Source organism: Punica granatum, chromosome 3 (genome assembly GCF_007655135.1).
Source record: "Punica granatum isolate Tunisia-2019 chromosome 3, ASM765513v2, whole genome shotgun sequence".
Classification (NCBI taxonomy): Eukaryota; Viridiplantae; Streptophyta; class Magnoliopsida; order Myrtales; family Lythraceae; genus Punica; species Punica granatum.
Window position 1 is genome coordinate 11,358,593 of NC_045129.1, and position 17,857 is coordinate 11,376,449.

Genomic DNA, 17,857 nt, shown 5'->3' on the forward strand with positions numbered 1-17,857 from the left:
TTGGATTGGGGAAAAGATAAAAAGAAGTTTCGTTTTCTCTTCATTCTTATTTTCGTTTTCACAAACTTCCATTGTTTGGGATGTTGGGTATCAACAGAGTAAGTGGTAATCTTTGTCTTGAGTATATTTGTACATAAGAGATTCTATAAGCATTTTTCACGGGAAATTCTTTAATGGTCTTGTCTCAAGATAACGTAACGACAAAAAATTAATAAGATTGCGACAACTAAGAGTAATTATTGCAATTAGTCAAGTGATTAACGCTTATTACCTGTTTATTGCAATCTGCAGATTGCCACTTTCTTACGTTTTGTAACGAGATATGATCGACGAAAAAGTTCTCCTTTTTCACTATTTTTGAAGGAGAACTGGTATCTAATGAAATGTTTCAAAACTATGGGTAGAATTAAATTTGATGATTCCAAAAGTGATTTTCTGTGATAGCTCATAAGTGATCATAAGAACTGTTTTCAACACCTTTTTAACTAGCGTTTTCTAAACACTTTACATTGCACTAATGGTTTAACATTGACCAATCTTCTCTCATAATTTAGGGGGTAAAAATTGCAAAAGGCCCCCATTGATGGTAAATTTTTTCGGCATTTTTCAAAAGAAAAATGAAAGGCCTCTCTCTAATTATGTCTGAAATTCATGCATACAAATAAACAAAGTAGGTGAATTTGTGTGTGGGTCTGAACTGAGAAGCTCAACTAGACAGCTTTTTAAGATGCAGAAAGCTTGGCAATGATTACAAATGAGAGATAAGAAAGGGAGAAGTTGGGGGAGTTTTGGTGAGAAGCAATTGCCAAGGCAGCAGGAAAGCGAAAGTGGAAACAGAGCCAATGATTCAAATAGAAGTTAAACCCCATCCTCCCCATCCCCCCTTGCATTCATAAGCTCCTCAGCTCTGTCCAAATTTTGTGCTCTCCCTTCCTCTCATGTTGATGTAGCTCCAAGCATAACTTTACTGGATTTAGTGCAAATCGACCTCTTCATCATAGAGGTTCTTTCTTTATCTGGTGCCGAGAAACGTAGGGAACATAACTAACAATGGGAACTTCAGATGGGACTCTCGAGTCCCGACACCGGCTATCTTCAACAAAGTAAGTTCCATCTTGTTCGAGGTGAAGATTGTTGTACGTTTACCGACCCGACTAATTGTTTGGTCTCGTGTGTTTTATATGATGCAGTGAAGATATGTACAAGAGAAGACCAAACAGAGGGAAATACAGAGGAGTTGAGAATGGCAAGTCATTCCACTTACCAATCCAAGACAAGACTGCAAACTGCAAGTTCTCACCATTGAAGCTCTTCCTTGCTTTCATAGTCTGCGGGACGCTCTTCACGATTGTTTATAACCCACAAGTTTACCAAAATGACAACTCGTCTTCCTCTTCCTCCGGGTAAGATAGAACTGCTTCTCTACTAATGATGGAACTCTTGGGTCGTGAAAAACCGGTCACTGATATAGTTGAATATGTATGTTACATTGCAGGCCTAGTTTTGTCAACCGGTGGATATGGGGTGAGGCGGATCCAAGATACATATCGAACTTAGAAATCGATTGGGAGGATGTTGAGTATATCATCAATGGCATGATAGGTGAAGCAGATTATTACGGGATCGGGATTTTGAACTTCAACAGGAGCGAGATCAACCAATGGAGGAACCTTTTCCCCAAGGCCAAGCAAGTCGTTCTTCACCTAAATTATGCTGCCGGAGACTTAACTTGGGAGTCGCTTTACCCTGAATGGATCGATGAAGAAGAGGAGGAAGAAGTCCCCCTTTGCCCGAGCCTCCCGAAGATAAGATCCCCGGGTTCACGGATCAATTTAATTGCTGTCAAGCTCCCATGCAGGAACGAGGGAAACTGGTCGAGGGACGTCGCTCGGCTCCACCTGCAGCTTGAAGCAGCTCGGCTTGCAGCTTCAGCCAAGGGTGGGTACCCGGTGCATGTACTAATAATCACGAGATGTTTTCCGATCCCGAACTTGTTTACTGGCAAAGAGCTTGTCACGAGAAGAGGAAGCGTTTGGCTATATAAGCCGAATCCAAGCGTATTGAGAGAGAAGTTGCAGCTTCCTGTTGGATCCTGCGAATTGGCACTTCCTTTGAAGGTTAAAGGTGAGGCCCTAGTCAACTTCATGATGAATCCCAGTATCAGTCGTTAATTGATAGTTCCATCAGATTATACTTACTCTGTATGTTGTTCGTTCAATTGGAATGGAAACGAAATAATTCCATTTCCTTGTCATTTCGCCACAGAAAGTCAAGCCATCTATGTGCATACTGACTGAACTTTGTTGTAACATTAGATCGGGTTTACGAGGGAAATCCACGGAGGGAAGCATATGCTACAATTCTTCACTCCGCTCATGTGTATGTCTGCGGGGCCATTGCCGCAGCCCAGAGCATCCGAATGGTGGGCTCCAACCGGGACCTTGTGATACTCATTGACGAGACCATTAGCGCCTATCACAGGAGCGGGCTTGAGGCAGCAGGATGGAAGATCAGGACGATACAGAGGATCCGAAACCCAAAGGCCGAGAAAGACGCGTATAATGAGTGGAACTACAGCAAGTTCCGACTTTGGCAGTTGACGGACTATGACAAGATCATCTTCATCGACGCGGATCTACTAATATTAAGGAACATCGATTTCTTGTTTGGGATGCCTGAAATTTCTGCTATCGGGAACAACGCAACCCTGTTCAACTCTGGGGTGATGGTGATCGAGCCGTCAAACAGCACCTTCAATCTCCTGATGGAGCACATAAACGAGATCGAGTCCTACAATGGTGGAGACCAGGGTTACTTGAACGAGATCTTTACATGGTGGCACAGGATACCAAGGGACATGAACTTCTTAAAGCACTTCTGGATTGGGGACGAGGAGCAGAAGAAGCAAATGAAAACCCGACTCTTCGGGGCTGAGCCTCCGATCTTGTACGTTCTGCATTACCTGGGAGTAAAGCCGTGGCTGTGCTTCAGAGACTATGACTGTAACTGGAACGTGGACTTCTTCCAGGAGTTTGCAAGCGACGTCGCCCACGCGCGATGGTGGAAGGTACTGATAAAATTTGAATGAACTCGAGAATCCTTTAAAATATAAACTTCCCTGCGCGGGGTGATTTTAGTCCGCAATGTTCTCGGTTCCTAGAATACTCAACTAGTATCTCCAACAGGTGCACGATGCGATGCCCAAGATGCTGCAGCAGTTCTGCATGCTAAAGTCGAAGCAGAAGGCACAGTTGGAGTGGGACCGAAGGCAGGCTGAGAAGGGGAACTACTCGGACTGCCACTGGAGGATTCAGATCACGGACTCGAGGCTGAAGAAGTGCATAGACAATGTGTGCAACTGGAAGAGCATGTTGGGCCACTGGGGCGAGACTAACTGGACCGACGATGAGTTTTCCAACCCCACACCTCCCGCACTCACGGTCTCGACGGCATCCCTCTCGGCATTGTGAGAAGAGGCATGAGCTCATTGTTTTCTTGTTTTTCTCCTTTTCTGCTTCCTTTTTCTCCCTTATTAGTTTCAATGCATAAAGGATACCCATGGGTTAGGGAGAGTTTTACACGTTTCTTTACTCACTGAGGACGGTAGCTTTTTGATGAGTTAAAAAGCTATTTTTTCAGGACAGCAGATGTTTCTCCCTGGCCATCAAAATCCATCCGGGAAGGATTTCCAACGATGATTTTGAATCCGAAAGATGTCGATCAGCGTTGACACACAGAAAAATGTATGAGCAGGTGGATTTTGATTTGGTGCTAATAAAAAAACAATTAGTTCTATATATAAAGTAGGTCAAGATAATCTACCACCAAAGGGTCCATAGCTCAGTGGTAGAGCATTTGACTGCAGATCAAGAGGTCACCGGTTCGAACCCGGTTGGGCCCTTTTTTTTAAATTTTTATTCCCCCCTTTGCCTTTGTTTTTAAACAGCCAATTATCTTGATTTCCTTAAATGGTCCTTTGAAATTGTGGAATTTCGATTAAACTGAGATGATAAATAAACAGAAGTTAGCTACAAAATGCAGTTGAAGGCTTGACGGAGCCTTTTGCATGTACCGTAAAGATGGCCTCAGCTGAGGCTAAAAGAGGATCGAAGGACATTCTTCAATTGAGGTACTTTGGAATCGGAAGGAACCTTTTCGGCATGATGCTTGTTGCAAGATTACCACAAAACCATTTCGTTTCCCGTTGCCATTGATCCTGGAACTGCCACGACCGTCCCAGTATTAATACGACATTAAGGACGACAAAACTACGCAAATTACCCATCGAAGTGGAAGAAGTCATATTACCCATCGAAGTAGTTGGTTTGTCTTTATCAGGAAGATTGCTGGAAATCCTAGAGATAAATTAAGTCCCATCTGTCGGATCTCCAAGCTCTCTACCAATATTTGATCTTGTGACAGTCACTCCTTATCATCCGATAGACTCTCTCTCAAAACCGTGAAACCAACGGAATTACAAAAAGCAGTTAAGTCAATAAAAATAGCATGGCCTCTCTCGTAACCGAAAAAAGTTCATGAAAATAGAAAAGACCACCTGCAATAAAATCTCTTATCGAATAACCATCATACTCGAAGTACTATCCTTTATATATGTTTTTGTGGCAAGACAACTTCGCTTCAGTGATACACATTGCGTAAAGCTTCTTCTGCGCCAAAGCTAGGTTTAGTCATACTATCTAAGCTGCCTCGACCATTTGGTGATTAGGCCGACCCCGGAATCCATTCATTGCCCTGGATGAAATTCTGCACCGAATATGTCGAAACACGGTTGGCTGGAATTTTGCTGCTCCACGTGACACGACCGGACAAACTGGACCCTGGGCCAGAGTTTCCGAACTCCCCATAGTAGAGTGTCCTGGTAGCAAAGTCTTCCCTGAAGGGCATCCACCCGTTCTGCGTGATGAGCACATCCATGTAGCAGTGGATGAAGACCGTCCTCGAGTACTCCTTCCACGGCCTTCCCAGGAAGTTCATGTGCACCTGTTTGAGATTTCAGCCTCGAGTCAGGTCGTAACAATTTGACATCGACAGCAAGCAATGCATAGTTTGCTATATCCAATTGCTGTTCTCAAAAATCTATCACCATTACCATCTACCTATAAGCTCATCAACAGCATGAATGCGAGTGAAACTATGATAACGAGCCTTGAGAATGAAATGAGCAGAACATGATGAAATTCCAAGAGTACCTTTGGGTTGCTACGATACAGTTCCATATATCTTTCGGTTCCGTTAATCATGCAGTTCGCAAGCACAAGCCCTGTGGACTGGGCTGGATCGGTTCTTCCCTGGGCCGTGATGGCATTTTTCTCTCCCTTCTCAGGGTTCAGCTGTCGGGGCCGGACTAGGATCACGCAGTCCTGGAAGAAGGCAGCAGCGTTCCCGAAGATGAAGTCCACGTTGCCCTCTATGTGGCACGACTTGTAGAACTGACGTAGGGAGTGGACGTAGAGAGTGTCCTGATTCCCCAGGAACTCACAGTTCTCGACGACCGAGAGGTCGCTATCCGACCGGAAGGCCACTGCCTGTTGCACATCGGGTCCCGCCGTGTTCTCGAACGTGACCCCCCTCGCCATGAACCCATCGCTCAGGACTCCTGCAAATCACAATATCTCTGCATATTAAACAGCAGATCGGAGTTTTACTTCCTTTTTCCGTAAAATAATGACTATCCTCAAGCTATTGGCTTCATTCGAGTCCGTTCATGCGTCAGCTTAATCCTGAACGCGAGAGATTAATTTTACCGACTGTAGCCGTATTATAGGTGAAAAGCCCGGGGCGGGCCACGCTCAAGGAGCCGGTGATGACCGTTTTGCCCATCCCATCCCCCAAGAACACCACGTTCTTCTTCTCCAAAGGAATCCTAACGATCTCCGCGTAGACCCCTTCCTTTATGTGTATCACGAATTTCTTCTCGCCGTTGTTTGGCGCTGCATTGACGGCTTCCTGCACCGTCCGGTAGCTACACACTCCTTTCCCTGCCTTGCACACGGTCACAGTTGCTGCCACCTTCGATGGGAACCCGCCCTTCGATCCGAACGAAGACCCGACGCTTTTCGAGCCAGACCCCCAGAAACCAGCCCTCTCCGTCGCGGGCGGCCTCCACGAGCCTGTGTTGGGGCCGTATATGTCGTAGGAGTTGATCATGCTGAGGGCATTGCTGGTCAGCCACATGAGGTTGTTCAGAAACGACATGGTCCGGTCAACCTGGCTCGTGTCGTTCGAGTAGCTGAGCTCCGACCAGCAGTCGTACTGGTACTGCAGGGCCGCGCTCATGTAGGCCCGCGCATCCTTGGTCTTGTGACGGGGCAGGGCCGCCGTCGTCAACGTGATCCGGTGCTGGGACAGTGGCAGGACCTGCGTAAGCCAATGTTAGCAAGCCACTGGACATTTGAACAATCGTACATATTGTTAGCATTAAACACGATCTACTTCAATTCCAACACGGTTCGAAGTTGCGGTTCACCAGTGTCGTGCCGAAATTATTGCAAGCTAGATTAAATGTACCTCTAGGCAGTTCTTGGCGTGGTTGGTTCGGTTGAGGTGCCCCGCGGAGGTCTGGAGGATGGACCGGACCATGGACTGGGCGGTGGCGAGGTTCGCGGATGAGACCCGCAACGCGGAACCGATGATGTCAAGTGGGCCGGGCTTGGGAGGGAGGCCGGACTCCTTGGATCGGGTGAGGGAGGATATGCAGGTGTCCTGGAAGCGGGTAGCCTTGCAGGCCTGGGCGATGGCGGGCGGGGTTAGGGCTAGGGACGGCCTGCGGTCCACCAAGGTCAGGCGGGGGTGGCCAGCGGCGGAGGAGAGCGGGGAGAGGAGAGAGAGGAGAGAGAGGAAGAGGAGGAGACCGGCCATTATTGATTGGAATAATGCATTCATTCACTACTCTCAGTTGCAGAGACAGAGTGAGTGAGTGAGTGACAGAACTGTGTGAGAATGGTGAAAAGGTAAAGTTGGGGGTAATAGGAATGGCACTCTCTGGACGCTCCACCAGCAGGGAGAAATTAGTAATTGCATTCAAAATTATTGGAGACAAAATTAATAATAACAACATGAATTGTCAATTCATGTCATTCAACATGTCTTCCCTTCAAACACAATCTCGGATATGGGTCTTAACAAATAGAGAACATCCACGATCGAAAGAGTATTATCCCTTAACTCGATCTAGTTAGAACTTAAGCTTTTGAAGATCAAGTGGTGTACATCGAAAAAAGAATTAATAATTTTTATTATTCGTAATTCAGATATAGTGAATGAAGAAAATTCATTATTAAAAATATATTATTCTTTTATAGAGTGTCCTAACTTGAATTTGATTTTTTTATACTAAATTGTGCATGCCGAAGAAATGAATTAATACTGCTTTCTGAAAATAGTGCAAGAACATCCTCCAAGTCCAATATATAAATTTTTGATGAGTATGTCGTCAATCCGTTCAAAATCTACTTAAAAAATATTTTGTGGTTATGATAAAATATTGTTCGAGCACATATTGATTTTATATAATTTTATAGGCTGAAGACACCTCATGATCTAATAGAAAAAAGAATAGCTTCAATTTCTATCTTTTGTAATTCACGGTAGTTTAATAGGAACGTTCAAGCAAAATGTGCAACGGAAAATGTCCTATGCATAATAAATTGGACGCTTCATGTGGGCATCATGACCGTTAGACTAATGCGGTGGGGTTGCATGATCAGAAAGGAATTGGCCCATCCTTTGTCGACGTTTCCATTCCACCATGGCATCTATCCGCGTTCCTAATGAGATTGTTGGGTAAATAATTTTGAAAATGGAAGCATTGTTTGGATTTGGATTTGGATTTAAATTTGAGTAAGTGAGATTTCTCGTAACGATTTATTTTCCTTTTTCTTATCTTATATAAGGGTCGATAAACCTCATAACCGAAGCTAATTAAAGTATTCTTGACCATGAAGTATGTAATCATGCCCTACATACAATTCTTTTGGCATCTCGGTATGTCAATGTAATCGACCAATCAATTCCCATTTATGTGCTTTTGGCAATCTTTCTTGCTCTCAGAAATTCTTTTCCTGCGAGGGTGGCGAAAGTTGTCCGGCATCTCCCTCGCGTCATATCATTCTCCATGATGTTTCTTTAATTATGAAAATCTCGCTTTGAAATATATTTGGAGAGGAATAAGCTCTTTTCATTTTGCCTCCAATGTCCCTCTCTTTTTACCTGGCATTTCGCCAATACACGTATGATAATACCCCATAGCGAGAGAAAATGAATCCTAAAATTTATCGTGTTCGAACAACACGCATGGTCTCGGTAGCTGCAGTCTCTACAGGTTCGAAATGTATTATTCCAAAACTAAAGACATTGCCATATGGCTTAAAAATTATTCTTCTTTTCCAGCTTACAAGTATCTTAACCAAAGGGAGGAAAGAAGGAAGCCAAGCTGGCTGAGAGTGCATCTAGAACCGTTAATTAATTTCAGCAAAAAAATAATTGGAATTTTTCCCTCTTTGGATATATAAAATAAGGCTGAAATACTCACGTCGAAATTTTTAGTAACTATTCTGTCGAAAATTCTTAATAATTACTCAGTCGATATTAGCTTCAGGTAGAGTTGCATGCTTGACTGCATTTGCTTGCAACAGAATAATTATATATTATATGTTAAAAAAAGTGTCATCGTTTAGCGCGAGTCACGGGAGGAGACCTGCTTCGGATTTTTCTTATTGTTTTTTTATAGAAGAGATGAACTAATTGATTATGTTTGGATTGTTCATATAGACTAGATTTTGTGGCTTAGATTCTATAAAGTGACGGGATTAGATTACTAAATTCAACATACAATTGAAAGTATATATTAAAAGAAATAAGAACATAAACTAACATATTATCCTCAGGCCGGGGTCCACATAAATGTGGAGATCTTAATTTTCAAAGTTCTTTTGACAAAACTGCTGGCCTTGAAGCCAATGAAAGCCACTTTGGTCTACGTCAGTGCATCTGTTTATCGACCACATGCATCCCCATACCCAGAACAAAAACAAAGAAAATTTTGAAACAAAAAAGAAACCTAAATTTTATGGTGCATATTTTAAGTTTTTTCACGACATACATAATTAATTTGGACCCTTAGATATCCTTGAAAAACACTCTTAATAGACAGAAACACAATTGGAATCTGGAATTGTTTCCAAAAATTATCTATATTATCAAAAATAATTGATTCAGGTAGTTCGATCATTTTTATTCTTACTCAATATTTCAATTTCATGTCTTGTGAATAAAAAAAAGGTCCACCATTGAGATTGTTATACTTTTTAGAGAGCTCATTCGGCTTGAATCTAAACTTTTCAGGTCTGATTGAACTTTCGAATAGTAAATATGATGCGCACCAGAAAGAAAAAATTACTTTTTTTTTTCTTTTTTCAAAATTTTTAAGACAAATAGGTTAACGTAGTTTGCTGATTGGCTGATGTGTTGCTAAGAAATCGGAAACATGGACTGCGGTTGACAACAGATGGACGGAGGTGATTGAGATGGATTGGTGGAGGTGGAAGGGGAAGAAGAGCTTTGTGCTTGCAAGAGAAGCAAATTGAATATACAATTTTTATTTTAGAATTGAATATCTTACTTATTAAAAAAGTTGTTTGTGAATGAGAGAGAACGTAGTTCTTATATACGCCATCACCTATAATTTTAAGATTTCAAATTCAATTTTCATGATAAGACTCTTTTATTATATTAATTTTATGATGTTAAGTCTATGTGTCTTCCAAAAAAAAAGAAGTTTATCTAAAGCATTTTGCGGGACCAGTTGAAGAAAGGAAAAATTTTGAATTTGATAAGGGTGAAAAAATGATCATTTGGATATACATTTTTTTTCCCAAAATAGCTCATTAACTAATAAAATATCACAATAAAGTTCTTTTTTTCTTTTTTATAAATCAGTAAAGTCTATCCAATCGGCCATTTAGAATTAATGTTGTTATATCATATGATGAGGTTCGCTTGAATTCATACGCTAATGCATTAATCTCGAGAGTACATAATGAAAATTGTATAATATCAATCTACATATAATGACACTTTCGACAGGCTCTCTCTTGTATCTTTCCTGTAGTTTTAATTAGGTAAATTTTTTTTTTAAAAAAAGCCCTTGAAATTTCTATATTAACTGTTGGAAATATAAGAGATGGCTTTTTACTCTTTATATCTTTAGGAAAGTAACTTAGATAAGATCAATTCACCGAAAAAGAACATACATATATATATATATATATAATCAAGGAGACAGACGAGAAGATTTTGTGTGTAATAGAACATAAGATTAAATTATAAGACACATAGAAAATATTATTTTTGACAATAATGATCTATTTTTGTCAACAATGAATTCTTCTTATTTTTGTTTACATACTAAAAATTAAAATATCAATATGAGTTAGTTCAAGTGATTTGACTTTTTATTTCACTTACGCAAGGTTTCGAGTTCGAGTTCTTGTGAATGTAGAAAATATATGTTGGGAGAGTTTTACCTCTTAGTGGGTCGACTTGGCTCAACTGAATTAGTCGGGTTCCAATTAAACTTTCGGATACTAAGGTTCATCAAAAAAATCAAAATGATAGGCTCTTATTGGTTTGTGACATTGCCAGGTGATACGTCCGTTGCATACAAGACTTTCTCGAGGTGGACCCACATTCATCTTTGATAGAAAAAGGATGGTTTTTACATAAGAAATTATGGAAGTTTTAAGTTAAGTACACTGCTATATGCAATTTGAATTAAAAGTAAAGATGAAGCTAAATAATACTATTGACCAAAAAATTTCCTTGGATAATAATGCAATTGAATGGAACGTGGGTCCAGCTTTTGATCGTCCATAGGCAACCTCAAGGAGGCGGTGGACTGCGGTCCCACCGCCTCTTGGAGGTCGGACCCCACTGCCTCCATGGTCGGAATTTGTGAAAGAGAGAGGGGAGATTGGAGAAGGGAGAGCCGTTCAGGTAATTTCGAAAGGTCAGAGAAAAAGTCATTTCCCTGAAGAGTGGGGACACATAGCAAACTCTTATTGCTTAGTTTTGGTAGGCCAATCTTACCCAAGGTACCAAAAATCTAATATATATATATATATATATATATATATAAAGTAATAATGGTGGTTCGACATATATTCCTTTGAGTAAAATTTCGAATTCGAGTCTCGTGAATAGAGAATTAATGATTAAAAGCGCTTGACTCCTAGTGGGACAACTTGATTTGAACCCAAATTGATTTGGGCAATTTTTAAATATCAGGTGATACATTCAAGGAAAAAGAAATATATATATATATATATATAAAGTTTAATTCGCTAGGTATATATCGAATTTAATGATTCTTGAATCACATATCAAAATATACTTAACGACGGCCCACGAATATGGGCGGGCTATAATTATTGGGCCCAATCATTTTTTAAATTTTATTCAAACATGCAAATATGAAATATAGCCTATTAATATTGAGAATGGAGAAGTACTGGTAAAATGATATGCGTATATGCAGATTTATATAAGAAATATTAAGAGCGAAGATGAAACCTTTTCATTATCTTAATTTATTATAATTTTATTGAAAGAGCTTGTGGTATAGTGAGAATCAACTTTTTTTACATAAGACTCCACTTTATTTTGAAGATTTCAATATCAATGCAATATAATCGCGAAAAATTTCTCCCACCATGAATTTATGCGATGATGATTTTGAGAGTGACTTTTACTCTCAACTTGACAAAATTTAAAAAAAAAAATTTAACCAAATGAGAAGCAACTATTCTAGCTTCTAAGAACCTTCTCAAGCAAAATATTATAAGCAAGTGATACCAGTTTCTAAGAAGTATCAGAAGTAAAATGTGAGGAAAGATTTTGCATCCATCTGAGGCATTTTCAAGTATTTTGTCTATGTCATACATCAAAGCATGTTTCTGACGAGCATAAATAGTCCTAAATGCATCCTAACATAATAAATCTTTAAATACAATAGACTGAAGAAAGTATTGGACCAGAAAAAAGATTCAGTAAAATTTCTTCGAATTAGAAGTACTTGTTGAGATATATGAAATTTTTACTTGATCAAAGTTTAGATAAAAAAATCTCAAAGGCTCTTCTGTGAATTTTTCCGATAATTTCCTACAAAAAATGGTAAATTCCTTTATGCCTAAATAATAACACATCTCTATATTACTTCACAGCCCTTCCATGGAAATGGTTCATGGAAGTTTTAATATGGCAATTAAATAGATTCTTTATAAGCTAGTCTTTTTGGTCTTTCGTTGCAGGTTATTTTAGTTAAGGAAGTAAAGTGTCATCACAGTATTACGCCATTTGTCAAGTTGTTATTGGTAGTCACACGAAGTATCATGCAAGGTAAAGCCCTCTTCATCCTATATGGCGCTTCTCAATGAGTTGTCCCGACTTTTAATATTATATATAGATAAGAATGCATTTAAATTATCATTGGAAGATATAATACTAAATTAAAATTCTAAGCGTATAAGAGAAAATGTGCCCACACAAATTCATCGAAGCGATTCAATCTGTGACAATTATTTTCCGTTCCATTACCAACCCCACCCCCCCCCCCCCCCCCCCCCCCCCCCCCAAATTACTATCATCATAGCTGTCGAACCCGAGATCATTAGCAAGATGTCAGATCATATTAGACCATACATATGCAGTTATATATATAGACTCAAAATCCTACACGATTATGATTTAGAAAATCTCATGATGCGAAAAATCTAAATGATCAACGGCTGCATTTGGTTCGACAATTGGTCGTGGTGGCCCGCTAATTAGTTTCTGCAATAGAGGGCTGCATTGTTTTCCAACTGTGAAGAGCGTAAAATTTCATCGAACCTATAAGTTATTGGACCCATCTTCAATCGGAAAGATTGAGCCGGTAGGTTGTGGCACCAATCACTTATAAACCTGTAGATTTCTCTTTAATTTTTTCATATGGTACAATATGTCTCAACACCCACCCTCACGTGGCAATATGTGGTTTTGATACTTCATGTACACGTGCTACGTGGTCTTAAACACCCGCCCTTAAGAACTGAGTACGAGTTAGGACTGAACTTTTGTGCTCGGGAATTAACCATTAGGGGGACTTTTTCTTGCACCTCGGGTGAAAGAGGGGGGATAATTTAATATGATCCAACTAGAGGACCTTTCGCACGGACATGTGGAAGCATTCCAGGATGACGGGGTATGGCATGAAGTCGAGCATTGGGACATGCGCGTGCTAGCTGGACCAAGTAAAAGAGCATGGCCCAAGCGAATCGAACAAGCCATGCAAAGGATGTTATTGCACGTCCTTAGAAGAAAAGTCGAGCTCTTGGCTGAGATGCATGTGGAATAGGAAGCCACGACTGTTAATATCCTAGAAGTCTATTTAGAAGATGATCGCAGTTCAAAGAGCTGAATTTTGTTGCTTTTCAATAACTTGGGTCTATTTCATTTTGGGCTCATTACACTTAGAATTTATTTTAACCAAGTCCATTAGCCCATTTAGGTTATTAGATAGTATCTCTCTATAAATAGGCATGTGGCATCCCTAGAGAAAATAGATCAGTTTTCATTCAACTTTGTGATAGAGATTTTCTCCGAGCTGTTACTCAGCAACTTTGCGGATATTACAAGTGTGATCACTTGTGATTCCCGACATTTATAATATTAGTTTCTAGCTCTTTATAGCTAGCGGGTCAATATTCCGTTTATAATATTGGTTTGTGGTACTTTATAGTCATCGAGTCAATATTCCCTATCCTTGAAACCTTCATCGGACGATCCCTGGTTTGATCTCACTCTATTGTTGTTGGGTCTCGCGGCAGGTTCGTCGAGGGTTGCATCATTTGGTATCAGAGCTTTGGCTCCAATTCAGGTTTCACCTATCCTATTGTGTTTTGTTGTTATCTATTGTTCTTAGGGTTCGTAAATCGTTGATAGAAGTTGTAATTTTTGTTGGTCGATTCCAACTATCCTGAAGAACCCTAAAGTTTCAATTTATCTTATTGGAGATCTAAAAAAAAAATCGTCCAAAAAAATACAGAGGAAAAAAAGGAAAAAAGTTGAAAAAAAAGAAGAAAGAAAAGAGCAATTGTTTGTGAAATCTTTACTTTACTTTTGGGGTGGAAGAAGCTTCCTTAGATATCACTGCTAATCAAGTAAAGTAGAGAATTTCAAAAGTTTCATGTTATTTTCTTCCATACCTGCCATTATCCCTAAATTACTTTCCTTTATATATTATTATTTACTTTGATGGACAACTGGCATATAAAGTGCAGTCGAGAAATCTAATAATATTTCCTTTCAATTGAATATTTTTCTATCATATTATTTTCTTGTCTCTTAGAATAATTCATTCATTCCATTTCGATACTTTCCAGAAATCTTTCCATAAATCTATTGTTTCCTTATTCCCACAAATCTTCCTTGTACATCTCAGTTGTTTCGTTAACTTCATCTATCACATTATTTCCTTTCTCATTTAGGTTTGGATCCTAAAACCAACTGATTTTACTCTTGCGATTGAATTGCTTAGTTTCTTAGGAACTTTGAGGAGAAAATCTAGAGAGAGAAAAAAAAAAAGGCAAGAGTGGTGAGTATATTAGAGGGTGAAAGCCTAAAATTGAGTGAAACATGAGTGTTGAGTGACATTAATTTGAGTGCAAACACGTAAGCGAGTAGTTGTGAGGTCCATCTCTATTTCTAAAGTTTTACTTGCAGATTTCATCATGCCACAAGAAAGCAGTGGAAATGATGAGATTAACGGAGGAACTGATTACAATATGATGATCCGAGATATGCAGCAACAATTTGAGCGCATGAATGTGATGGTTGATTTGATTTACGATCGGTTGGAAATGCGAGACAAGTGGATTGAACAGTTGCTAGATGGCTATGACGAAGCTTTCGGTTCATCCTCTTGCAAATTGAAGTGGGGTTCTTCGACGAAGAAGGAAGAGAAAATAGCCTTGAAGCCAATAAAAGAGAAACCCACAAACAAGTTTCAACCCAACGGCAAAGAGAATTGTCATATTGCTTCTCAATTCCTAGACAGCGATGGTCGGAACGCAACGCTATTGTCGCTTCCACCTAACCAAATGGAGGAACAACAACTTCAAATCAAGCGGCCCATTGGCGAGAAAACTTTGTGAGAGAGATTTTCTTCGAGCTGTTACTCAGCAACTTTGCGGATATTGCTAGTGTGATCACTTGTGATTCCCGACATTTATAATATTAGTTTCTAGCTCTTTATAGCTAGCGGGTCAATATTCCGTTCATAATATTGGTTTGTGGCTCTTTATAGTCATCGGGTCAATATTCCCTATCCTTAAAATCTTCATCGGACGATCCCGGGTTTGATCTCACTCTATTATTGTTGGGTCTCGCGGCAGGTTCATCGAGGTTCGCATCATTTGGTATCAGAGCTTTGGCTTCAATCCAGGTTTCACCTATCCTATTTCGTTTTGTTGTTATCTATTGTTTTTAGGGTTCGTAAATCGTTGATAGAAGTTGTAATTTTTGTTGGCTGATTCCAACTATCCTGAAGAACCCTAAAGTTTCAATTTATCTTATTGGAGATCTAAAAAAAAATCGTCCAAAAAAAATACAGAGGAAAAAAAGGAAAAAAGTTGAAAAAAAGAAGAAAGGAAAGAACAATTATTTGTGATATCTTTACTTTACTTTTGGGGTGGAAGAAGCTTCCTTAGATATCACTGCTAATCAAGTGTAGTAGGGAATTTCAAAAGTTTCATGTTATTTTCTTTCATACTTGCCATTATCCCTAAATTACTTTCCTTTATATATTATTATTTACTTTGATGGACAACTGGCATATAAAGTGCAGTTGGGAAATCTAATATTGTTTCCTTTCAATTGAATATTTTCCTATCATATTATTTTCTTGTCTCTTAGAATAATTCATTCATTCCATTCCAATACTTTTCATAAATCTTTCCATAAATCTATTGTTTCCTTATTCCCACAAATCTTCCTTGTACATCTCAGTTGTTTCGTTAACTTCATCTACCACATTATTTCCTTTCTCATTTAGGTTTGGATCCTAAAATCAATTGATTTTACTCTTGCGATTGAATTGCTTAGTTTCTTAGGAACTTTGAGGAGAAAATTTAGAGAGAAAAAAAAAAAGGCAAGAGTGGTGAGTATATTAGAGGGTGAAAGCCTAAAATTGAGTGAAACATGAGTGTTGAGTGACATTAATTTGAGTGCAAACACGTAAGCGAGTAGTTGTGAGGTCTATCTCTATTTCTAAAGTTTCACTTGCAGATTTCATCATGCCACAAGAAAGCAGTGGAAATTATGAGATTAATGGAGGAACTGATTACAATATGATGATCCGAGATATGCAGCAACAATTTGAGCGCATGAATGTGATGGTTGATTTGATTTACGATCGGTTGGAAAGGCGAGACAAGCGGATTGAACAGTTGCTAGATGGCTATGACGAAGCTTTCGGTTCATCCTCTTGCAAATTGAAGTGGGGTTCTTCGACGAAGAAGGAAGAGAAAATAGCCTTGAAGCCAATAAAAGAGAAACCCACAAACAAGTTTCATCCCAACGACAAATAGAATTGTCATATTGCTTCTCAATTCCTAGACAGCGATGGTCGGAACGCAACGCTATTGCCGCTTCCACCTAACCAAATGGAGGAAGAGCAACTTCAAATCAAGCGGTCCACTGGCGAGAAAAGTGAGGAATTCAAGAATTTCTTTCTCGAGCAAATACTCCCATAAAAGTCACCAATCAAGTCAGTTGTCATAAATTTAAGGACGAATCTTTTTGAAGAGAGGGGGAATGATATGATCCAGCTAGAGGACCCTTCGCACGGGCATGTGGAAGCATTCCAAGATGACGGGGTATGGCATGAAGTCGAGCATTGGGACATGCACGCAAGAATTTCTTTCTCGAGCAAATACCCCCAGAAAAGTCACCAATCAAGTCAGTTGTCATAGATTCGAGGACGAATCTTTTTGAAGAGAGGGGGAATGATATGATCCGGCTAAAGGACCCTTCGCACGGGCATGTGGAAGCATTCCAGGATGACGGGGTATGGCATGAAGTCGAGCATTGGGACATGCACGTGCTAGCTGGACCAGGTAAAAGAGCATGGCCCAAGCGAATCGATCAAGCCATGCAAAGGATGTTATTGCACGTCCTTAGAAGAAAAGTTGAGCTCTTGGCCGAGCTGCATGTGGATTATGAAGCCACGACCGTTAATATCCTAGAAGTCTATTTAGAAGATGATCCCAATTCAAATGACTGAATTTTATTGCTTTTAAATATCTTGGGCCTATTTCATTTTGGGCTCATTACACTTAGGATTTATTTTAACCAAGTCCATTAACTCATTTAGGTTATCAGATAGTATCTCTCTATAAATAGGCATGTAGCCTCCCTAGAGAAAATAGATCAGTTTTCATTCTACTTTGTGAGAGAGATTTTCTCCGAGCTGTTGCTCAGCAACTTTGCGGATATTGCAAGTGTGATCACTTGTGATTCTCGACATTTATAATATTGGTTTCTAGCTCTTTATAGCTAGCAGGTCAATATTCTGTTTAAAATATTGGTTTGTGACTCTTTATAGTCATCGGGTCAATATTCCCTATCCTTGAAACCTTCATTGGACGATCCTGGGTTTGATCTCATTCTATTGTTGTTGGGTCTTGCGGCAGGTTCGTCAAGGTTCGCATCATAATTGATAATGAGACTACACTTAGGCCGGACTAATATGAAGCACAATCTGGCTGCCTTGAAATTAGATTTGGCGTGGTGTGAACTCACA

General features: G+C 39.7%; 2 protein-coding genes and 1 non-coding gene across 5 annotated transcripts; 2 read left to right on the plus strand and 1 right to left on the minus strand.

Annotated features, from left to right (window-relative positions):
• The first annotated feature begins 749 nt into the window (after nt 1–749).
• On the plus strand, nt 750–4,028 carry LOC116200016 (UDP-glucuronate:xylan alpha-glucuronosyltransferase 1). 3 transcript variants are annotated; one of them, XM_031530667.1, is made up of 6 exons: nt 750–1,103; nt 1,191–1,403; nt 1,496–2,124; nt 2,316–3,067; nt 3,186–3,476; nt 3,640–4,028. In XM_031530667.1, exons 1-5 carry the CDS (start codon nt 1,051–1,053, stop codon nt 3,468–3,470), a joined length of 1,932 nt encoding a protein of 643 aa, XP_031386527.1. In that variant the 5' UTR covers nt 750–1,050; the 3' UTR covers nt 3,471–3,476; nt 3,640–4,028. The 3 variants fall into 3 exon arrangements, with proteins under 3 accessions (XP_031386527.1, XP_031386528.1, XP_031386526.1); XM_031530668.1 differs by having other exon boundaries at nt 3,648–4,028; XM_031530666.1 differs by having other exon boundaries at nt 751–1,103; nt 3,186–4,028.
• On the plus strand, nt 3,830–3,901 carry TRNAC-GCA. Its single transcript has one exon. It is a non-coding gene; the product is annotated as a tRNA-Cys (tRNA).
• A 489-nt stretch (nt 4,029–4,517) lies between the features above and the next one.
• On the minus strand, nt 4,518–6,972 carry LOC116200017 (probable pectinesterase/pectinesterase inhibitor 51). Its single transcript, XM_031530670.1, has 4 exons — nt 6,529–6,972; nt 5,766–6,378; nt 5,211–5,617; nt 4,518–5,001 (listed from the first exon to the last, which is right to left on the minus strand). The coding sequence occupies exons 1-4, from the start codon at nt 6,901–6,903 to the stop codon at nt 4,723–4,725; spliced, it is 1,674 nt and encodes a 557-aa protein (XP_031386530.1). The 5' UTR covers nt 6,904–6,972; the 3' UTR covers nt 4,518–4,722.
• Nucleotides 6,973–17,857: the final 10,885 nt, after the last annotated feature.

Excerpts from the sequence above, each read along its gene's own strand:
- LOC116200016 (XM_031530667.1), top strand. The coding sequence starts at position 1,051 with ATGGGAACTTCAGATGGGACTCTCGAGTCCCGACACCGGCTATCTTCA. Across the intron at positions 1,404-1,495 it reads TCGTCTTCCTCTTCCTCCGG|GCCTAGTTTTGTCAACCGGT; the intron begins GTAAGATAGAAC and ends GTTACATTGCAG. Across the intron at positions 2,125-2,315 it reads ACTTCCTTTGAAGGTTAAAG|ATCGGGTTTACGAGGGAAAT; the intron begins GTGAGGCCCTAG and ends TTGTAACATTAG.
- LOC116200017 (XM_031530670.1), bottom strand. The coding sequence starts at position 6,903 with ATGAATGCATTATTCCAATCAATAATGGCCGGTCTCCTCCTCTTCCTC. Across the intron at positions 6,379-6,528 it reads ACGCCAAGAACTGCCTAGAG|GTCCTGCCACTGTCCCAGCA; the intron begins GTACATTTAATC and ends TGGCTTACGCAG. Across the intron at positions 5,618-5,765 it reads CTATAATACGGCTACAGTCG|GAGTCCTGAGCGATGGGTTC; the intron begins GTAAAATTAATC and ends TGTGATTTGCAG.